Below are 24,999 nucleotides of genomic sequence, written 5' to 3' on the forward strand. Positions count from 1 at the left end.
CAGCGGACTTGACACTTCCTTGTGTGAAAAGCAAGAAAGTCCTTTGGAATTAACAGGTGACTACACAGGAAACATTTGTTTTTGTTTTTGTTTTTGTTTTTGTTTTTGTTTTTGCTTTTAAAGAAAATACTCAATGCAGAACATAATACATTCTGAAAATTTGATAATAACAGAATCACCTCCTGAAGGTATTATAATAAAGTAGACCCAAGATGGTGAATGTTGAGCTTTTGAAATGAAAATTCTCTTTATTCTCCTATGACCTATCTTGTTTTGATAACCTAGTAAAACTAATCTTATAAGCACTCAAGAAGCCAAACTCTTAGCTGTGTTTGTACAGATATTTCAATCAGAGGGATTTGTTCCATTTTTTCTTATCCATAAGGGATACCTGGTAAAGGTGATCAGCTCCCAAGAGCCATATAACAAGAGAGATCAAACTAGCGGAGTTTAGGGAAGGCAAGCAATACCAAGGGAGTATTAGACTGATTCTGGTTTGGTTTAATCTGAGTAAAAAAAAAAATCACTTCTGCACACCCAAGAGATCGTCCAACTGTCATGCACTTCTAAGATGCTGGCTGGAGATTTCCTTCTGTCTTTTGATGCCATTTTGTGGCTAATGAGATTATGCTTGCGACAAACAGTTGCCTGTTCCCTGCATTTAATCACATGTGCTAGAAAGTCAAGCACAGAGAGAGAGGACACAGGTGCAACAAAAGAAAAATCCAGAAAAAGGGGGTAAGTAAAGAAGAAGGGATACAGAGAAGTTGTTTGTTTTTTTTTTAAAGTGGGGAGTGGGAAGTGACAGAAGGAAAAGTGAGAGAACCCATGTGAATGCGGAGGTATTTGTAAAATCAAGTTGTCTGCAATTTTAATCAAAAAGAATGGCAGCAAGAAGCTGGGCCACTTTTATTCCAGGGGACAAGCTGCACAGGCTGGGTTTTTTTCTCCCCATTTTAAACAAATGACCTGTTGTCATGAATCCTATTGTGAAGCAATCCCATTAATGGCAGCATTGCTCACATGGTGATGGTGGGGGTTGGCTCTATTGCTTGAAAGAGACAAAGCTTCCCCATTGTTGTATTTAAGGCAATTTTCAGAGCACTAGCATTCTTGTTTGCTCTATTTTTGAAGGGATTCCATTTGCCAGTCATATCCCACTCATCAACCGTCCATTTCATGTGTTTCACTTCTTCTTCAGGTGAAATACCACCACATTGGTGAGCACCAAAACGGTCAGAGTGCAAATAACTGTGATGGGTACTTCACCAAAGTGAGTAAGAAGGGAAGCCTCCACCTGGTCCCTATTATTGCTAAGAAGTCACCCTGGTATCGCCTTGTATATAACCAAGATGTTTCACAGTGCCTTCTTAAGTGCTCGGGAAAGCACTTTCATTTGATTTGAGCTAAATTCAGGTGATTTTGCTAAACATTGACACATACGCTTCATGGCTTTTAAGACAAACTCATATTGCTAAAGCTATTTAGCAGCAGTAACTTATGGGAAGAGTTATTGCTGTCACATCAACTGCAGTACAAAACTCAGATTATCAGCCCTTCTTGAATTGTTCAAATTTATGAAAATAAATAAACATGGAACATCAGCCATATTAAGGAGTCAGGGAAACCCCTGAGGAATAGTAACGTCTGTGGAAATGTTTTCAAATGCTGACCTGAGGATCACCCCGTGTTTTGGGTTTGTTTTTAAGTTTAACTAACATTTCTTTTTATTCCAGAAGAGGAAAGTAACATTTTTTCTCAAAATAAAACCATGGCAGGGTATAAACCTGGAAAGTAGCACACTCATGGAAAACACAACCCACAATCTGAAAATAGTCTACGTAGGTTCATTTTCTGTTAAGTACATCATCCAGAGGCAATTCCACTTCGTTCCAGGGAGGGGTTCTTACCATCAGATATGGACACAATAACCCTGACTCACCACCACTCTCTGCCACTCTCTGTCCAGATGTGACACATAATTTGTAAATGACAATGAGGTCTACTCTGTAAACTGTGGATGTCGGTGTCTCCAGAATATTATCTGGGTAATAATCTCTTTGCGGTGTTCCTCCACACTGAAATGCTACACTCTAGTCTCTCCTACAGGCTCAGTGTCAGAGAAAAGACCCTTAACTTTTTACCCCACCTTCCTTCTAAAAGCCAAACCATTTAGTACCTGGAAACTGTTACCCCCTCCCGCCCCACACTGTACATAAGCATCACATATGTTCTTTCTACAAATTGGTATACAGGTGCCATTTAATCAGTTCAAATTTGGAAGCTACATCTTCAAGGGTCCGAGAGAGCTCACTCCCCCCATATTTTCCCCCTTTACATGTTTTCTTATAAGACATACAGCTTAATCAATTAACAAACTAAATAGCTTATATACTGGCAATATATTACAGATGGGTTTATGTCAGAGTAATAGATCACATGAAATGGACCATGTGGTACCCCAGTGCATGATGTCTTGGTAGAGCCCTGAGGACACTGACAGTAGCGTCTCTAAGTAGTGCTGTATGAATACAGACACATGCGGATCTGTATCTACATCCATCTGACTAGGCCAAAAGGAGCAGGTAGATGCAAGATAGAGACACACACATGCTGGATGGGGCCACTGCACACCTTGTCATGCCATTTGAAAGGGCAGTTACAGGTTGCTGGTTTTGCAGCCATTAAAATTACACTTTATGGAAAAGGCTTTTCTAATTGTATTTGAGTTGCTTTCTGTAGTAAGCATCATTGGAGGAAGACCAAAGCAAGAGCAACTAGAAGTTAAATATACATTTAGCTTAGCTGCAATACAGAACTCTGGAGAAGAAGCAGGCTGAAAGATTTGTTTCAATTTTAGGCTTGGATTCTCTCCCTTGCCATTTTCTTATAGTTGCGTGTCTGTGTTTGTGTGTGCGCGTGAGTGTCTGCGTGTGTGTGTGTTCCATCGCATCATCTCCTGAAGAACGCTGGGTTTCGCAGGCAGGCGGCTAGTCACCTGCAACAACCCAGGGGTCCTGCTGAGGCTTCCAGGCTGCTGTCAGTGTCAGATGCCAGGGTCTGGTCGGTGGACATGGAGGAGATGTCATTGACAGACGAAGATGGAGGGAGACTCTCACTGCTGTTCACTGCTGCACCTGTGCTAAGAAAATGAAGACCAACATGACTAAATCTGGAACTAGACTCATTGTCACTCAGGATGCAGGCAGGGGCAAATACAAGAGGTGATGTTTAGTCCATCGTTCATTTGACAAGCCTTCATAGCACAACTAATCCAGGGCTCTGTATTTGATGGTGAAAATCAAAATGTAACAACGTAAGTCCCTGGTCACAAGTTATTCACTCGACCTTGGAACCCACCTGTAATGCTCTTAACAGAAAACAAAAACAAACAAACAAAAATACCCCACTGAAAACCCCAGTCACCCCTCCCACGTCCAATATTGTAATATAATTGGCCTGCGTGAAGCCAGTGCATTTGCATTTTTAAAGCTCCCATGATGCTGTGCTGTCAAAGGTTAAAGACCACTGTCCTATGGCAAAGGCAGATGAGGAAAACCTTTTAATAGAATGATCTCAACCTGGATGTTTTTAATGTAGGGCTTTAAAAAAAAACACATGTTAAGTGTCCAATCCCAAAAATATGGGCTGAGGTGAAACCCAAAACTCAGAATTACTTGGAAGACTACAGCTCTTGAAAAATAAAGGAATATTAAGTAAATTTGTCATAGTCATTAAAGTGATCTCAAATTTAAAATCCATCCAGAAAAGCTAAGTGGGACTTTCAGTGAAAGTTACCATAGACATCATCATCATCATCATCAAAACACCACCATATACATACTACTACTAATAATAATAACAACAGAAGAAGCAGCAGCAGCAAAAGCACGCTTTTTGATTTTGTGTTTATGTTCCAGCAGGTTTGCTTACCTGGCAAACTACAAAACAAGAACTCTGAATTATTAAGTTAATTTGAAAAACGTATTTTATTTATCTGCTCGGTGGTGATATAAAAATTTTGAAACTCTGAGAAGAAGTGTGCTCATGATAATCACTCAGTAAATACTTGCTGAGCTATATCTTTGAGAACTACAAAGGAAACATGAGCAAGAGGCACTGCAAAATATAACAAAACCATTGGAAACAGTTTACTCTTTTTTCTTTATATATTCTTTTTGTGAGAGAAAGAGAGCACATGAGCAGGACAAATGGAGAAAGAAAAAAAGGGAGAGAGAGAGAGAGAGAGGGAGAGAGAGGGAGAATACCAAGCAGGCTCCATGCTAAGCAATAGATGCAGGGCTTGATCCCTCAACCCTGGGATCATGATCTGAGCCTAAATCAAAAGTCAGACGCTCAACTGCCTGAGCCACCCAGGAGCCCCATGTATTCTTTATACTTAAGCAATATAGGTGGTAAAAACGCATGCTTTGTGAAATTGTTTGTTATTAAAAATATCTAGGGGCGCCTGGGTGGCGCAGTCGGTTAAGCGTCCGACTTCAGCCAGGTCACGATCTCACGGTCCATGAGTTCGAGCCCCGCGTCAGGCTCTGGGCTGATGGCTCAGAGCCTGGAGCCTGTTTCTGATTCTGTGTCTCCCTCTCTCTCTGCCCCTCCCCCGTTCATGCTATGTCTCTCTCTGTCCCAAAAATAAAATAAAAAACGTTGAAAAAAAAAAAAAATTTAAAAAGAACCACCGAACTGTACACTTTAAATTAGTGAGTTATATATAAAAAAAAAAAAAAAAAAAAATCTATAGTTTAAATCATCTAATAAAATTAAAGATGAAGAATTCTCATTAAAAATGTTATCAGAGCAAATTTATCTGAGCAAGGTACATTTGGTGAAAAATAACAAATCCAAAATAAGTTATAATAGTGTTATCACAAAGATCTAATAGATCAGGAAAAAAATCAATGAAGAACATATATGACTCAACAAAAAAAAAAAAAAAAAAAAAAAAACCATCTGATTAAAAAATGGGCAGAGAACCTGAATAGACATTTTTCCAAAGAAAACATACAGATGACCAACAAACACATGAAAAGATGCTCAACATCAGTAATCATTAGGGAAATACAAATCAAAACTGCAAAGACATATCACCTCACACTTTGTGAGAACAACTAGGATAAAAAAGACAAGAAATAACAAGTGTTGATGAGAACGCAGAGAAGAACTAACCCTCACGCACTATTGATGGGAATATGAACTGGTACTGTGGCTTTAGAAAAAAGTATGGATATTCCTCAAAAAAATAAAAAAATAGAAATAACATATAATCCAGTAATGCCACTACTGGATATTTACCCAAAGAAAACAACACTAATTTGAAAAGACACATGCACCTCTATGTTTATTGCAGTATTATTTACAATACCCAAGATATGGAAGCAACCTAAGTGTCCATCAATAAACAAATGGATAAGAAAGATGTGGTATATATGTGTGTATATATATATATATATATATATGTATGTATACATACAATGGAATTACACAGCCATTAAAAAGGATGAGATTGTGCCATTTGTGACAACATGGATGGACTTAGAGGGTATTATGTTAAGTGAAATAAGTCAAATTGAGAAAGGCAAATACCATATGATTTCACATTATGTGGGATGTAAAAAGCAAAACAAGTGCACAAAGAAACAAAAAGCCAAATAAGACCTATAAACACAGAGAACAAACCGAAGGTTGCCAGAAGGGAGAGCAGTAGAAGGATCAGCAAATGGGTGAAGGGGAGTAGGAGATACAGCCTTCTAGTTGTGGAATAAGTCACGGGAATAAAAGGCACAGCATTGGGAACAGACTCAATAGTATTGTAATAACATTGTAAGGTGACAGATGGATAACAACACTGTGGCGAGAAGAGCATGAAGTATAGAGAAGTTGAATCACTATATTGTACACCTGAAACTACTATAACATTGTGTGTCAACTATACTCAAAATTAAAAAATAATTTTTTTTTTTTTTTTGGGACAGAGAGAGACAGAGCATGAATGGGGGAGGGGCAGAGAGAGAGGGAGACACAGAATTGGAAACAGGCTCCAGGCTCCGAGCCGTCAGCCCAGAGCCTGACGCGGGGCTCGAACTCACGGACCGCGAGATCGTGACCTGAGCCGAAGTCGGACGCTTAACCGACTGCGCCACCCAGGCGCCCCAAAAAATAAATTTTTTAAGTCTGTGAAGTGGTGAGGCTAACACAATGTCTTTGCTCTTGGGGTAAACATTTCTTCTCTATGAAAAAAATGTGATTAAGATGTGACATTTTCTGGGATGCCTGGGTGGCCCAATCGGTTAAGTGTCTGACTTCGGCTCAGGTCCCAATCTCACGGTTTGTGAGTTCGAGCCCCACTTCGGGCTCTGTGCTGACAGCTCAGAGCTTGGAGCCTGCTTTGGATTCTCTGTCTCCCTCTCTTTCTGCCTCTCCCCCACTCATGCTCTCTCTCTCAAAAATAAATAAACATTAAAATTTTTTTTTAAAAAGATGTGACATTATGTGGAGAGGACACATACACATAAACTAAGAAAGATTATATGTATCTTATAAGTATTTAAATTTTTTATTTGTTGATTATAAACATATATATACAAATTATGGGGGTTGTGAAACAACATAGAAAACAAAGAACATAACAATAGACACTGATCCTCAAATAAATAATAACTGTTAAACTTTGGGTATATTTCTTTCTAGTGTTTTTGCTATGAAGTTTCTCTAATCGTGATTATTTAATATATATTCTTTTGTATCCAGATATTTTTATATACAAAAAAGCTTATGCATTTTCCATGTTCTTTAAACTCTTAAAAGTATGAATACCTCTTAATCTTGAACGTCTCGAGACTTTTAAGGCTCTTGTTAATATCTACCTATAAATAATTAACTCTCATTATCAGAACAATGTGTAATGTAAAGTTCCCTGGCTTCAATTTATTCCAATTTTACTTAATTGCATCCTTTAGAGGTATGATACAGAGCTACTCCATTTCTTCTCCTGACATATACTAGTAAATTTCATATACTAGCAGACAACTTTTGACTTCCTTACATAACTCAAATGCCCAGCTCTATCCTCCCCACTCCAGTCTGGATTAAATTATGCCAACACCAACACCCTCATGTGTTTTCATAAATGTTGGCCAGTAATAATTTAACATCACTATGACTGACTTCTCAGAATCTTCAATTTTCCACATCCATATTAAAGGGTAGAGATTAAAACTGGACACACACCTCTAATAAAGTCTCAATCGACTGTGGGCTGACAGAGTGAATTGCTTTGTTCATAGTGTCCATTCATCTCCTGCGTGACATATCTCCTATACTACACACATAACTTTCAAATCATGATACTATCATTTAGATTTACTTTTAACTTAAAATATGAAATATTGCTCATATACCTTTTTGTAACAACTTTTTTGAGATGTAATTCACAAATTTAATTTGTACAATTCAATCATTTTTAGGATATTCACAAAGTTGTGCAACTGTCACCACAATCAATTCTGTGATGTTTTCATCACCCCGACAGGAAACCCGCACTCTGTTTCTTACCCACCAGCCATAAACAATGACCAACCCACCTTCTGTCTAGAAAACTGCCTATTCTGGACACATCTTATAAATGGAATCATACAGTATGTGAACTTTTGTGACTGGCTCCTTTCACATAGCACAGTGTTTTCAAGGTTCTTAATGCTGTAGCATGTAGCAAAACTTCATTCCTTTTTAATGCTGAAATATATTCCATTGTATGGATATGTCACTTCTGTTTACCTATTGATTATTTGAAGGGCATTTGATAGACATTTAGGTTGTTTCCATTTTGGGCTATTATGAATAATGTTGTATGAACATTCACGTGCAAGTTTTTATTTCTAAACTTGAAGAGTGGAGTTGATGGGTCATAGAATAACTCCATGTTTAACATTTGAGGAACTGAAAAACTTTTTTAAATTGGCTATACCAGTTTACATTTCTACCAGAGGTGTATGAGGGTCCCAATTTCTCCTTATCCTCTCCAGTACTCCTCATTATCTTTTTTATTATAGCCATCTGGTGTATGTTAAATGGTATTTCATTGCATTGTGGTTTGATTTGTATTTGCTTAATGGCTAATGATGTTGGGTATCTTTACATGTGCTTGTTGGCCATTTGTATATCTTTCTTTGGAGAAGTGTCTATTCAGATCCTCTGGCCATTTTTTAATTGTTATTTTCTTTTCTTTTAATGAGTTATAAGAGTTCTTTATGTATTCAGGGTACAAAGTCTTTTACTATATAAGATTTGCAAATGTTTTCCTCCTTTTCTATGGATTATCTTTTAATTTTCTTGATGGTATCTTTTGAAGCACACGTGTTTTTAATTTTGATGAAGTTGAATTTACCTATTTTTCCTTTTGCAACTGTGCTTTTAGGGTCATACCTAAGAAACCATTTCCTAACCCAATATCACGAAGATTTACTCCTATGTTTTCTTATAAGAGCTTTATAATTTTAGTTTTTACACTTAAGTCTGTGATCTATTTTGAATTTATTCTTATATTCTATATGAGGTAAGAGTCCACCTTCAATCTCTTGCATATGGATATCTAGTAGTCCTATCACAATTTATTGAAAAGGTAGTTCTTTGTCCATGGAGTTGTCTTAAAATCCTTGCTACAAATCAATTGACCATAAATGTAAGGGTTTATTTCTGGATTCTCAATTTTATTTAATTGATCTATATGTATACCTCAAGCAAATACCCCATTGTCATGAACACTGCAGTGTGTGATAAATTCTGAAATCAAGAAGTGTGAATCCTCCAACTTTGTTTTTTTTTTTTTCAAGATTGTTTTGGCTATTCTGTATCCCCTGTATTTCCATGTGAATTTTAAGAACAGCCTGTCTATTTCAGCAAAGAAAAAGATAGCTGTGACTGTGATGAGTATATTTAATCTGTAGATCAATTTGGAGAGTATTGTCATCTTAACAATATTAAATCTTCTAATCAGTGAATGAATGGAATGTCTTTCCATTATTTAGGTATTTAATTTCTTTCAACAATGTTCTGCAGTTTTCAGAGTAAAAAATTTGCACTTCTCTTGTTAAATTTGTATTTTATTCTTTTTGATGTTATTGTAAATGGGATTGTTTTCTGTTCATTGTTAGTATATAGAAACACAAATGATTGAGTGAAGAAGAAGTCTTGATGTCAATGGATTGGAGAACAAATGGTTCAAATGATGACATATACATCTCTTGAGTGTTATAATTAACTGAAATACCCAAGTTAATGAGGAAGATTTTTGTTATTGTGCTTTATTTAAGTTATGACAAAATAACTAGTTTGAAAATTTTTAAATAAAGTTTTGGCATAATACAAATCAAAAAGTATTTAAAAGTATCTCTACATAATAGTCCTGGTCTTCTCTTGAGATAGGGTTTTTCTCCTCTCCTGGCTGGAGCTGGTTATATGGACATGTTTTGATTGTCACAGTTAAAGTTGAGTACTGATCAAACAAGGGTGAGATAGGACTTACCTGAGATGAGGCTCCCTTTTTTTTTTAATGTTTATTTTTGAGAGAGAGACAGAGTGTGAGTGGGGGAGGGGCAGAGAGCGAGAGGGAGATACAGAATCCCAAGCAGGCTCCAGGCTCCGAGCTGTCAGCACAGAGCCTGATGTGGGGCTCGAACTCACGAACCGCGAGATCATGACCTGAGCCAAAGTTGGACGCTTACCGACTGAGCCACCCAGGCGCCCCGAGGTTCCGTTTTAAGAACACAATTCGATGTTTACAAATAAACAGAAACCAACAACAATGTGGCAGCTAGAGAGATTACAAAGAACATTGAGGAAATTCCCACAGAAACACACAAACTGAAGTTAGCAGAACTGAAAGGAGTGTTTACTAAACTTTTTATATAAAAGGAATCACACTGCAGATTATGCTTCTAAAATACACAGCACTCCTACTATATCTGTTTTAATAATCAGAATATTGTCAACACACTTGTGGAACATTCTAGGTCTTATGCCACGTGAGCCATCTCACTATCATATATAGTTTTGCTACATGATTACCTAGTTTGTTTCCCTTGCTTCTTTTTACTTCTTCATCATACTTCTTCATTTCTCCTATCTTCCTCAATCTCTAGTGTTCAGCACAGAGTAAGTACTCAGTTTAACAAAGCACCGAGTATCTTTTGTGTCTATTCTTCTAGATAGGTTTTGTGAGAGAAAGCAAATTTCGCCTTTCTATGAAACTGGTAAAACTGCTAAACTATTTTTGACTAAGGGAAATAATTTTGTTGTAGTTGTCTTTCTTCTCACTTTGTTCATCAGCTGGCTATCTTCTATATATTGGAATGGCCTGCCCTTTATTTTATCAATGCTGAATGCAAATTATATAGTTAGCGTTCGATCACTCAAAGTTCAAACTCTTTATCAACTGTATTTCTATGGTTTCCTAGACTACTGTTCCTGATTTTTTATAGCACAAATTCATTAAGAGAGGTCCTCTCTTCTAGCATTTCCTCTACAAAATTCCCATTACGTCTTTTTATTGTATGAGACTGGGTCTTTTCTGTATAGTGCTATGATGAAACAATCGTGTGTACTGTCTAGCAGTGTGCTACAGCTGGCCTTTAGTGGCTTCTGAGAGCCAAGTATTAGCATTAGCATCTCTTTCCAACTCTGCCTTCATTGATGTCACATAGGTAGCTTGAAATTGGTCACAGTGAGAATAAGTACACCACAGAAATTGGTAAATGCTATTAATCAGTCCTTTTAAAAGAACAGATGGGGGCGCCTGAGTGGCTCAGTTAGGCATCCGACTTTGGCTCAGTTCATGATCTCACAGTTCGTGAGTTCCAGCCCTGCATCAGGCTCTGTGCTGACAGCTTGGAGGCTGGAGCCTGCTTCGTATTCTGTGTCTCCCTATCTCTTTCTGCCCCTCCCCCACTCGCACTCTGTCTCTCTTTCTCTGCGTCTCTCAAAAATAAATAAACGTTAAAAATTTTTAAAAATATAAAAATAAAAATTAATTTTAATAAAGATAGTTGTTAAACATCAACCAGTTCCCCACTATTACTTGAAAAATCTTTGCTTCTATATGACTTCTATTGCATTATAATAAATACACTCTTGACTGCAGCTACTCTGGCTTTACTGAATGATCCTTTCAGGTCTCTTTTTGTGTAGGTAATAAATTTTGTAACCATAAAACCAAACGCAAATGGAAGAGTCAAGAAATGGACCTTGGCTTCAAATTGTTAATTTACTGCCAAACAGTTTGTGAAAATCTCTTACATGGAACTGAACTGACTTGAATTTGATTATAACATTCAGCTGCCCAGGATGTCCTAGCAATGTGAAATATCCCTACCTTCTATATTTTTTTCAGAGAAATCCAATTTTTTAAAAAAGTTTGCTATGAATAAAGCATTGCAAATTTTTGTCAATAAAAATGCTATTAAAAGTAACAAAATAGTAGTAGGGCTGCAAATGAGGAAGAGCAACTCTTTCAATGCTACCTGACCAAAAAAAAAAAAAAAAAAGTTTTATGGAAAGAAGTTATGCTAATGGAAATTTCTCAAACTATAAGTTATGTAGTCACAAGATATTTATTATTTCAGGGAAAATGTTCTGCTTTTTAAATTTTTTTATGTTTATTTATTTACTTTTAATGTTTTTAAATATTTATTTTTGAGAGAGAAAGAGTGCAAACAGGAGAGGGGCAGAGAGAGAGGGAGACGGAATCCAAAGCAGGCTCCAGGCTCTGAGCTGTCAGCATAGAGCCTGACGTAGAGCTCAAACCCACAAACCATGAGATCATGACCTGTGCCTAAGCCCAATGCTTAACCAACTGAGTCACCCAGGCATCACTGCTCTGCTTTTTTTAAGGAAATTATTTTCCATGCACAAAGAAGTAGACACAGAGAACTAGAAGTACTGGAATAAAAAAATCACTGAGATACAGCCTTCTCTTTAAGTATGATCTTGAGCCTCATCTTATTAAGGGCTGAGGTTTCTAAATTTTTTTAACTTTATTTATTTATTTTGAGAGAGACGGTAAGTGGGGGAAGGGCAGAGAGAGAGAGAGAGAGAGGGAGACTCTCAAGCAGGCTCCACACTGCTAGCACAAAGCTCAATGTGGGGCTCGAACCCACAAAACTGTGAGATCATGACCTGAGCCGAAACAAAGACTCAGATGCTTAACTAACTGAACCACCCAGGAACCATGAGGTTTTTAAATAAAAAATAACAATTGGACTAGATCAGTGACTATAATTTGGAATGACACATTGCCATAGTATGTGGAATATGGTGAGTGGGTGGGGGTAAGTGGGGGAGAGTTGTATATTTAAATCACCTGGGGAGTTTTATCTACCATTTAGAGATTCTGAAAAATCTCTACCCATCCTAATGCTAAATATGTTTATTTTGGTGAGTCACTGTTACTTATAGGAGGCTTACTTCTTGGGTGGAATGGGAATGGTAAACAAAGAACTTTTGGAATGGACAGCCTCCTATATTTGTTCCAACTCTAACATTTTATAAAAATGCTCTAGAAGAAAATTAATTTCTATTCATGAACTGCTATTCCCTTAGCAGTCTTTATAAATCAATTCAGAAAGTAAGCAGCCATGCTATTCTTGAAAATAAATCACTGTGCAAGTGAAATCAGATAGCAGAAGGGAGTACAATTATTTATTTAGAAATGTATCTGAAGTTTAGATTTATTTCTTATTGATATACAATTCCATCGATAAATTTCAAACCTGTATATTATTCTGCAAACGCACATTTAACTTCCTATTTACATTTTTAAAGTATCACTAAAACATGCATTTGGGCAGGAGAACAATTTTCACTCAGGTTTTCTTAGTTTCACTAAAAAACTGCATTAACTTATTCTCTTGCTTCCAGGTTCCTGGTGTGGCCATGACTTAATATTATGGGAGTTGTACTGTTACCTCATCCTGGCTATTTACAAAATAAATATGATATGCAAACATTAATGAGAAATGGTGAATACAATGAAGAAAGCAAAAAAGCTGACTTTTCAAGTTTTCTTAGTAATTGCTTTTTCTTTCAGCAGTCTACTGCATAAGTGCATATCACGTGCACACAACACACACATGCAGTGGTTTGCCCATAAAAATTTAACAATTGGCTCTCCAAGGGGGGAAAAATGTCCTGGATTTGTAGAGTGGGCCAATCTCCACATCTTAAATCCTGCATGGTAGATTCCAAGTGACTAACACAAGGTCAATAAACTCACAATTGGGAGAGATGTACACAAGTAGCTCTAATGAGCTAGTAGTCAGCCGCAGCACGAGGCTGTCCTATTCAACATGATGCATACAAACATATCCTATGTAATTATGCCATGTAATATATAGTATACATATGACTTCTCAAAATTAAGCCATGAATATTGTCCTTCAGAATCATGTAGTGGAAGATTGAATCCACGTCATTTTAACTATAAACTGGTTAATCCAGTCAACTATCAAATAAGGCATGTGTACAAGGTAGATAATTCACGATTGTTATAGATAGTTAGAATGATTTAAAAAAAAATGGCTCGCCTTCTCACATGTAGGCAGAGCCTAAGTGGCATATTATAAGTGGCATGTTAATCATTAACACACTAAACAGGCCCACAAAAAATTTAGAAATATACATTTCCCAGAATGAATAAATAACCAAATAACCACCTGAAAGAAAACCCTTATCTGAAGCATGGGCAAACTCCAAACCAATATCACCAATTCATATACTTGATACTTGGTCCATGTATCTTTATGTCAATTAATAGGTTGAACAAATATTTCCTGGCATAAGTCATACTAACTTGCATACTGTATCAAAGCTATGATCCTATCTTGAATTCCACCTTTGGCAAGAAACAATGATAAGGGAGAACCTCAGCAACAATTTTCAAATTAATGAATGTTTATCAAGCTACTATTGCATGCAAGGCACAACACTTAGGCACTGCACGGTACACAAGGATGGATACATACAGTCTTTCATCTCAAATGAATTTACAACCAATAAGTTATAAAACAATATTTAAAATACAGGGACTGGGGCGCCTAGGTGGTTCAGCTGGTTAAGTGTCTAACTCTTGATTTCAGATCAGGTCATGATCTCGTGGTTCATGAGATCAGACTCTGCTGACAGCGTGGAGCCTACTTGGGATTCTCTCTTCTTCTCTCTCTGCCCCTGCCCCATGCACACATTTTTTCTCTCAAAATCAATCAATAAATAAAAGCTTAAAAAAATAAAATAAATTATAGGGACTACTAGGACCCATAAGAAGGAAAGATCTTACTCTTTGATAAAATATGAAGTCTTTTAGGACACATATAAACACTATTTCGGGAGAAGGTAGTATTTGATAAGGCAACACTTTACAATGGGCAGCATTCCAAAAGGCAAGGATCCAGTCAAGTAAAATAGTGAACATAGGAGTCTACAATAGGTAGAGTGTGAAAGGTGGAAAAACCTGGCGTATATTATAGAGAGCCATCAATATCAGGAAAAGGTTACTAGACTCAAATTGTAGATGACGCAAAGCCATTGGAGAGCACTCATCCATGGAACCCCCAAACCTATAGTCTTGAAAGATCAATTTAGGTAGAGACTAAAGTCAGGAAGATTACTTCAGGACAACTTCAATCATCGTGGTATTAATGGAAAGGGTTGGTAGTAATTAGATGTAAGACATCCAGCAAGCAGAATTTTTAAGATGTAGAAAGTGACGGTCAGTGATAATGCAAGTGTGAAATAAAAAGTCAATCAGGGATTTCAGAGTGGGAGGCTGAGAAAATAGATCTGCCATAATAGAAATGGGGAAATTCAGAGAAAAATTTACTACTGGAGTGGGTGAATCTAAATAGAGTGATGTGTTTGATTTTAAAACAAATTGAATCTAGGGGAGCCTGGGTGGCTCAATCTGTTAAGCATCTGACTTCAGCTCAGGTCATGATCTCAGGGTTCATGAGCTCAAGCCTTACACTGGGCTCTGTGCTGACAGCTTGGAGCCTGGAGCCTGCTTCAGATTCTGTGAATCCCTTTTTCTCTGCCCCTCCCCCACTTGCACTCTGTCTCTCTCTCTCTCTGAAAAATAAACACACATTTAAAAAAATTAAACAAATCGAATCTGAATTGGCAGCAATTTCATACACCTTGGCCCTATATTCTAATTCTCTAAGACTAGGTTATATTTATCATTAAATAATTTTAGTGGAATGCATTTATTTTCCAGCCCCTCCAGAAATAACAAACTGCTGTATAAACTAGCCTTTGGTTTTATTCACCTTAAATGTATTTCTTTCAAACTTAAGAGAGTTTACTTGATCAAGACTTTGGTCTGCCTATTCATAGCATGCAGTTATATATGTAACTTTAGGTACTATTCAGGAATATTACCCGACACTTGGGATTAGGGCAAAAAAATGACTATGCAACCCTTTAATATCACACTTGAGTATTTTCTGACAAGCCCACCTAAGGATAATCTGATTTTTTATGGAACATAACTTTATTTGACTTAATGTTCTCAATTGGTTATGATCCTTTATACACTGTAAACTTGTATGAAACTAATCAAATAAAATTATCAGGGTTTTTTTCTGCCTCGTAGAAAAGATAAGCACAAAGATAAGCTTGGTTGCCCTAGGACATTTATAAGTTTTGGGTTAATTTAGTGATCTTATTTCAATATTCTTTTTTTCCCACAGACTACATAAATCTTAATTTCTCATACTTTCATTGAACTATCTTTGCCATTCTGCCATTTCCCTCATTAATGAGTTGAAAGAATCTTCTACATGTACTCACTTTCTTTTTGCATATGAATGATGGTTTTAATGATGAAAGAATTATGCCTTGATTTTATACAAACTCCATTTCTTTACCAAATGTTTAAACCCTTCTTCATATGGCAGACCACTCATCCCATCCCTTTAATGATTAATTAATCTCATATGTATCATCCTCAGTCCTTTTTTTGCCTTCCCTGAACTATACAGTTTGCATAAAATGGGTCATGGGAATAAGATTTTTGTGGAAGTGTTGTAAAAGTATTGAAAAGAGAATTGTGGATTTTATGTCATCACAGATTAAATGTTGCAGAGATCTGGTTGGGGTTGAGGGGAATATAGAGCATGAAATAAGCTGAAGATGGGGTGCCCTGAAGTGGGTGGCATGACCCCAAGCTCTTTGAAAAAAGGAATGGAGATGAATAAATTGTAACTTGAATTAAAGATGAATAGAAGAGACCCTGCAAAAAATTTAGTCCAGTCTGAGCCTGAGGTCCTAGGTCACCTTCACTGGATGCTGGTATTTTGACCTCTTAATGATCACAGAAAAACATGTTCTGACCATTAGGGGAATCCTTAAAACAAGGAGTCTTTCTGCCTTAGAAGGTAGCATCTTGAGGCTGTTGGATTCAGTGTTTGGGTTCCTTAATCAGAATCAGAATCAGAATCAGACAGAACATACAAGTAGGTTAGGCACCACTTCTGCAGACCTACATCAGTCTAAATGCTAGGATGAATGAGCAGGGTGGACGGACAACCCAATGATTTTTTTCACCTTCTTTGAGGAAAGGAAAGACTTGGGGATAAAACTGGACATTACTCAAATGAGAAAACATGTCCTAACTAAATTGTATCTGTTTGGATATCATAGTGATTTGGGTGCAAACCAATTATTCAAAGATTAGTATGAGTATGAAGAATTTATTATTTATCCTACATCCTTTTTCCTGAAACAATTTAAGGTCCATAGGGGAAAAAATGTTTATCAAAGGTAGGGCATCAAATCCATTTTTCTCTAAACTAATCATTTGGAAACTACATTCTTGCCAGAATGAATTGAGTTTAGTTTAAAGTTAGAGATAAGCCATCACATTTTCTAAAACTCCTTTTTTTTAGAGCAAGAGAGAGAAAGAGAAGGAGAGTGCACCAGTGTGCACGCGAGAGCAAGGGAGGGGTAGAGAGAATGGAAGACAGAGAATCCCAAGCAGGCTCCTCTCTGTCATGCAGAGCCCTACACAGGGCTCAATTTCACAAACCTGAGATCATGACCTGAGCCAAAATCAAGAGTCAGATGCTTAACGCATTGAGCCACCCAGGCACCCCTCTAAAACTCTTTATACACACACACACACACACACACACACACATATATATATATGTATATATATATATACATATATGTGTGTGTGTGTGTGTGTGTGTGTGTATATATATATATATATATATATATATAAAGAGTTTTAGAGGGGTGCATGGGTGGCTCAGTGCATTTTATATATATATATATATATATATATATATATATATATATATATACACACACACACACACACACACATACTTTCCTTATATTCAGAACATAGGTCTTAGGAAGAATATAGTAGCACCGAGTGTAAGTAAATTATCTCAAGTAATCCTAAAGCACATTACTAGGATCAGAAAAATATGCACAGTATATGTACAAACGTGTATTTGTTTCTGTCGATGGCAAACTGAAAGATTTTCCATGCTGACTTTAATCAGAACGCATCTTGGCAGATGTTTCAACTACTGTCACGCCAAACTTGGGAAGAGTTCAAACACAAGTGACTGAGGAAAGAGGTTTTGACTGGAGGGATTCCTGACCTCTACATTGACATGGTGGTCAGGGTGCATGATGGCTCTGTCTTTTGATGAGAAGCAGTTACCCTTTAACCAGCCCTTGTCAACATTTCTTCAAGATTCACTATTATCTTTTGTCCTAGTCATAATCAATAATCATGATCAAAATGAATGCCACACTGAATATCAAAAAGAATAGAACGAAAATCACTAGAGAGAAATAATCATATGACATTAGTGTTTTTGCTCTATTAGCAATGTTATTGGCTGCAATCCCTCTTCAAGGTCAAGAAAAATACACAAGTACTGGTTTATTAGTTATTCACTGAGAGTGAGTACCTGAAGGAGAAGGTTGTCCTTTTACAACACCATTTTTAGTCTTTTCTTCCGAATTCATTACCTCCTTGTAGATAAGTTCTGTAAGAAACAGTTGTCAGGATCATAAAAAAAATATCTTTAATATGCAGAGAAAACTTATTAATGAAAAATAATAACATTCTGATGGGGTTGAGTAAATTAAAAATCAATCGGGATTCCTTTACTCCTCTATTTCTACTTTGTCTTGCAAAAGCACAAAGCCTGGAAAAAGTAAGTGCTCAGTAAAGTATTTGACCAAATAAATGTATGAAGAATATACATTCTACTTGGTTCTGAATTTTTGGGGGGATTTCTGATGCCATCTAACTTTATCTCCTAAGAACTTTAATGGCCCAGTTTTGAGCATACAGTTTTCTTCTATATTCACTTCCTAAGAGATGCACATACTCTCCTGACTTTATTACTTTCCAACAATTTCCCAACTGCTTCTTCATTTTTTTTTTCATACTGAAATCTTGGAGTTGTAAAATTAAACTTGCCTCAAATCCAACATGATAACAATTATTACATTTATTTCCAAACAGGCATCCATTCATGGCTCTTTCTTTGCTAGAGTTAAATTATGTAACTTCATTTCTTTTAATTTTCCCCTGTTTGCTAAAAATCATTCAGTGTTATTCATTCTTGCTTTGCAATGAGTTCCAGTTTATATAATCATTATCCTTCACCATAATTTCTTTCTCTGGTTTCTAATTTAATCCATGTTCATTTTTAAGTGATATTTATCTCTTAATACTTACCTATTCACAAACCCCTAAGAGTGCCTTCTTGTCCTTATTTAGAGCATATCAAGTCTTTTCTGTCCATCATTTAGTTTTGTTTACTTGGTCTACTGTTTGCACATGCTCGTTTTTCCATATTATCCAACAGGACCCCTTGGCCAGAGAAATCTCTTTGCTATCTTTATAACACTTTTTGCTCATCCCTATCCTTTGTTTTCTCCATGTGTCCCCATACTGGTATTTTCCTCTGTTTTATTCTTTTTTTCTCAATTTATAATGATTAATTCCTTCAAGTCAGCTCAAATATTTTTTCTCTTCAGATCTTCCTTTTATGTTCCTCCCCATTTTGACTGAATGGTTTGTTATGATCTGTATTTGCTTATCTCTACTCTGTAGTTCTTTTATTCTACTGTGTAGTTATTTATCTTAGTTTAATAATTCTTCATAGTTTCTGCTTTGTTTCACCCTGAGTATAATCTTGACTATTCATTATGTGTTTGGAAGAGTTTTGGTGGAAAAAAAGTGAACTAATGTATTTATTCATTATTTTCTTACTTTGAAGGATAAATAAGCCATTCAGATACATAGATTTCCTATTTAGATTTTCAAGTCCTAAAAATTAACCAAATGAATTCATACATTAAATATCTTTTATTTTCTAATGTCTAAAGTAATCTTAGGCTTAATTTAATCCATTTTATATGATAATTTTATACACAAACATGGGATGTATAATTCTGAAATTTTGAATTGAAGCATGCCCTCCACCATAACAAATACTTTGACAATCAGTACTCTTTTAAAAAGTACCAGTAATTAATTCCTTTCATTCTTGAGTAAATGCAATATTGTTATTAGTATGAAAAGACTGATGACGTTTCGAGAACTTTGAAAATTGTCTGAGGATAGCAATTATAAAATCATCTGTTACCAAATTGCTTTAAAGAGAGATGCCTTGAAGATATTTTCTGAGTTTCAATAAAGCAAAATGTATATTTAAGTGGTAGAGTCACCTTTCCATTCTTCAATGGTGTGTTCTCTTTCGTCCAACTGTTTGTCATATATCTGAGGTGGAGGCTGCAGAATAAAAACAAACAATAAACTTTGTGTAATAACCCAAATATAACTAAATTTTACAGTGCATGGAGTAACTTGCTGTTCATTGATTTTGGTGGCGAGGAGACTCGCATATTAATTTTGGGGTAATTGCAGTGGTGCAGAAGTTAAAATTTCTAGACTTATGAAGGACTCATTTATATGCCAATAGTTGCTGCTGACCAAGTAAAGCAGCAGAATCCAAATCCTAAGAGCTCACTTCCCAAAACCTTCTGATTCAGAAACCAAATCTAAGAAACTAATAAAGCCAATCTTTAAAAAGCAAGTAAGACATTAGATTATAAAGACCCAGAAGCTATTTCCTCCATTCACTTGCTTTATAACAGAACCCTACCCAAACTATCCCCCACTGATAAGATTTTGTTCCATTCTCAGATCCTCCTGAAGAAGTTTTTAATATCCCTCAATAGGCCATAGTAATAGTCCCTAGTATAAAGCCATATTTAGATCTAATCAAACTTTTAAATTTTTTGTGAAGCATCATAAAATACCTTTACATATAGTTATATTCCCAATATTTAAATGATATTTTCTCCCCGTAGGCAGAAGACTCTGCCAGTTTTTTATAGAGGTGGGCCACTGTAAACCTCTGAGAGGCCCTTTGGTTAGCCCTCTCTGGGGGATATCATATGAGAGGACCTTCAGTCTGACTTATGCCATCAGCATTTCTCTTGCTATGAAGAGTTCAGAGATGGAAAAGGAGAGATTTTCATAAATCTAGGTGCCTTCCAGGAAGGAGGGTCTCAGATTCCTTGATCTCTTCTTCCTGAAGAGGAATAAGATCTCCAGATAGGGGAGATATATCATGATGCCCTATGGTAGCTCTACCTCAGGCCAAGAGATGGAAAGAAAAAAAATATTTCTTGGAAAAAAATATCACCATGAGATACATGGAGAAGGGGCTAAGAAGTTCCATCGGTTGGCGATGGATTGAATGAAATAAGAACTACCAATTTCTGGTGCCATGAGACAGGGGACCATAGAATTCATGTTGCCTAACACTCCAACAGCAATATTTATTGTAAGCAACTCAAAGAGTTACTCGATAAAGTGACTCAGGCCTATGGACATGCATCCCTCAAAAATGGCTGTCATACGAAGGCTTTGGACAAGACTTTCAAAGACAGCTCTTGGCTTCTGTTGGAGGTTGTTGGCCAGTCTTACTACTATAGTAGTCCTTCTTTACTGCATTCAGCCTGAATCATGACAGATATGAATTTTCATTCTAGTCCTGATATGCTGGGGTAGCCTCACATACTACAGAAGTAACTATATGAAAAGAAAAGAATTTGCCCCATTGTGGTCAGGCAACTTAACAGAATACTGAATTATTGAGAAGTAACTACTGATGAGGCTAGACATTCCTTTAACTCCTATAATTGTTACTGGAGCAAAAAGCTTTAAACCAGCTACTGTGATTCAAACATGGCTGGCTGAGTAGTCTTTATTGAAAGAATTAAGCAAAATGAGACCCCACCCTATCCCATGATGCTAAAGGGAACATAAAAATACAATTATATAAAGGTAAGGGGACAGGGTGATTAGGCACTGTCCTCAGGACTTGACTAAGGCATCATCTTCTACCCCAAATTACAAAGGATTCCCAAATTATAGGAATATTATGATGTAATGAGTAAACAGTTTTTTGTTTTGTTTTGTAATGTAATGTAAAGACATTTTTCCAAGTGGCAGGTTTCCTGCTTTGCCTCTTCCTATAATGCTGAGGGGACATCCTCTGCCAAACACAGCATACACAAGCTTTCAGAGGTCCCCAGAGCTCTATGCCTTGTTGGCACTTCTTTCTCCTTCTAACAATAGACTCAGCTCAGGATCTTGTGTGGCTGGCTTCTCCATGAAGTGGATTTTTCCATTCAAATTTCAAAACTGAACATGGTTCAAGAGTACAGTTCCTGCCAAAGTGCATAAATGCCATTTTCTCTCTGCAACAAAACTATTTTGAGAGAGGCTTTCCTTGGAACTTCATCATACAGCTGTTGGTAGTGTATATAAAGCATGAAGTACGTAGACTCTAACCACAAGCAAACTACAAACAGAGAAAAAGTACTGAGTCCAAGGTTTTTCCTTTCAACAAACCAAAACGGCTGCAAAACATATTTGCATTATAGCTATGATTGAAACAGCTACATGTTCAGAGTTGTGGGTTTTTTTGTTTGTTTTAAGAGGAAATGTAATCACCTGCAATGGAAGGGTACAGTCACATAAAGATGTCTTCTACATAAAAATATAAAAGAGGAATTGACCAATAATCTAAAGAGAGTAATGTCATATTCAAACATATATATATATGTTATATATATATATATATATATATATATATACACACACACACACACATATATGTGCTTACACAGCAATCATTAGATGCAATTGTCCACAACACCCTCTGCCTCCACCCTCTAAAGAGAAGCTAGTGTTTTATTGCTCAGTTATCTCCCACCCTTATTAAACAGAAAGGATTCTCTTTTTCCAGGTAGCAATCTAAATGAAAAAGAAATGAGGAGTGAGGATAAAGAGAAGGGCCCCAGAGAATATTTCCAAAAAAATTTACTAGATTGGAACAATTTGAAATGTGAGAAAATCAAGGATAAGATGAAATTCAGGATAATATATGGAAAGTTAGTAGGGCTTGTGACTTGAATGCTTTTGAATGTTCCTCAAGAGACTGAAATTCTCTTTCTGTTATTTTTGAAGATTTTGGACTCTACTTCCTTGCTTGAAATTCTTATAGATATCGAACCATGAATTCAAATGGATTACATAAAAAATAACAATATGGATTAGATGTTTCATATTAATGTTATTATATATACATGTACAAATTGTTTTAATTAAATGAGATAACACATAGACAAATACATAATCACTGAGTTAGTGAATATTAGAATCAATGTATTTGTTTATTAAACTCATTAATTCAGTAAAGGTCTTGGGCACGTAATATGCACCAGACTATATTAAAAATTGAAACTTCAAAACTAGATAATATGGCTTCTGACCTCAAGGAGCTCACAACTCAGTGGACTGATATAAACCAGAAAATTAATACACAACATGATAAAAAAAAATATGTATGTGGTATAGGGGAATAGAGTGAAGAAATCTTAACAAACCCTAGGAAAACATTTTGCTTCTTGGAGTAGATGACATCTGTACTAGTTCCATGAGGAAAGGTGGTGGAGGATGCTGTCAAAAAAAAAGGAGAAGGACAAGATGACTCCAGGCACAGAACCTAGAAAACAGCATAGTCGTGTTGGTGGTGGATGCATGTTTGTTTGTTTGGGTGCACACACATGCAAAGAGAATCGGAAACAATTCTTTGAAAGTAACACATGACATACTTAAGAAGTGACAAGCAATAAGAGCTGTGCCTAGAGGAGATGGGTCAGGCAAAGGCTAGATCAAGGATGGTCCTGGGTACCGTGATATGGAGCAAAGACTTCTTGAATTTAAGAGAATGGCATGGACAAATCCATGGCTGGATTGAAGAAAGACACAACTGAAAACAGAAATATTTAGGGAGCTAATGCATGATCTAGAAAATAAATTAAAAAGGCCTGACTAGAATATGGAAGGTCAAGATGGATAGAAAATATAGATTCAAGAATTAATAAATGTTAATTGGTAGATATTAATATTTATTTAATATTGATTAAGAAATTAAATTGGTAGAATTTTGTTTTTGATTAAATGTGTATAATGAGAAAGAATGATTCCCAGATTACTAAGCTAAATAGCTGGACAATTATGGTATTTATGGGACTGTCTAAAAGGACAGAGAATGAAAAAAGGGAAATGAGATTGGTAGAGAGGTAAGCCAAGTGCTATGTGGATAGAGAGGTCTATTTGATAATTAAATAGATGATCTGGTGATCATAGGACTGCTGTTGGCTAGAGATGTATAGATTCAAAACTATTAGCAACAGATGTTTGTTGAAATCATGACAGTGCATGAGGTCACCCATAGAGTGAATGCAGGTAGGAAGAGTAAAAGGCCAAAATGGACCCCTGCCAGACACCAAGGTTTAAAAGTTGACCCGTGGAAGAGAAGTGCACTAAGAAGGAGAAGGAGGAGGAAGAGAAGACGAGGGGAAAGAAGAGAAGAAGGAAAGAAGGAACACTTAAAGAAATACATGGATAATAAAAATATTGTAATGTTATAGAAGTCAAGTGTTCAGAGAGTTTCAAAAAGAGGAAGTAATTCTCTATTTCTTATGAATGAAACAAATGAAGAATTTAGCTTTCAAGGAATCAGAAGGGCATGATAAAAAGCATAACTTTGAACCCCATAAAGGTTTCCAATCCTCAAAACTGTCACCACACTCAGAAAGATTCAGATAGATCGTTGATGAAGTATTTTAATGCCAGATAGCACCTAAAGAAGTAGAAAGATGTAGAAGAAATATCCTCAATACCAATATGGATATTGTATACAAATAAAAAAAAAGGAACTGCAGAACAGATTGTGACACTAAAAAAAGAAAAAAGAAAAGAAAAGAAGAGTTCTAATGCTCTTTCCCAAATATCTTTAAGAATTTGATAAGTGAAAAACACTGTTCTCTAATTAAGAGAAGTCATTTTTTTCTGAGAAGATACTATGTGCTAAGCTCTTTATATATGCACTTTTAAACAATCTTTAGATAAAGAAACTAAGATTCAAAAAAATTCTTCTTAAGATATCTTAAGTCACATAACTAATTAATGGTAGATCTTTGATTGAAACCAAACTTAAAGAATAATTCAGAGCAAATGGTAATAGACATTAATTTAAAATAAGAGATAATGAAACAATATTTAAAGTAAACATCTTTAGGGGTGCCTGGGTGGCTTGGTCGGTTAAACGTCTGACTTCGGCTCAGGTCATGATCTCACGGTCCGTGAGTTCGAGCCCCGCGTCGGGCTCTGTGCTGACAGCTCAGAGCCTGGAGCCTGTTTCAGATTCTGTGTCTCCCTCTCTCTCTGCCCCTCCCTGTTCATGCTCTGTCTCTCTCTGTCTCAAAAATAAATAAACGTTAAAAAAAAATTAAAAAATAAATAAATAAAGTAAACATCTTTATAAAATAAGAAATAGAAACACAAGCCAATGGGGAGATTGTATGTCTCAATTTGTT

The 24,999-nt window shown here is 36.2% G+C and overlaps 1 protein-coding gene across 8 annotated transcripts in view; it reads right to left on the bottom strand.

Moving 5' to 3' along the window:
* Positions 1–74: 74 nt before the first annotated feature.
* The window catches only part of MAPK10 (mitogen-activated protein kinase 10), a 315,034-nt gene continuing 290,109 nt past the window's right edge, over positions 75–24,999 (bottom strand). For 7 of the 8 annotated variants that reach the window (XM_060655676.3, XM_078445951.2, XM_060655675.3 and 4 more), the window contains 3 exons: positions 19,768–19,831; positions 17,994–18,071; positions 75–3,137 (listed from right to left, as the gene is read on the bottom strand). In XM_060655676.3, coding sequence (XP_060511659.1) covers positions 2,995–3,137; positions 17,994–18,071; positions 19,768–19,831 — 285 coding nt within the window. In that variant the 3' untranslated portion in view covers positions 75–2,994. Of the gene's footprint in view, positions 3,143–17,993; positions 18,072–19,767; positions 19,832–24,999 lie in introns of all 8 variants that reach the window. The other variant, XM_060655681.3, reaches the window with a different exon arrangement.

Source organism: Panthera onca, chromosome B1, assembly GCF_046562875.1.
Source record: "Panthera onca isolate mPanOnc1 chromosome B1, mPanOnc1 haplotype 2, whole genome shotgun sequence".
NCBI classification, from domain to species: Eukaryota; Metazoa; Chordata; class Mammalia; order Carnivora; family Felidae; genus Panthera; species Panthera onca.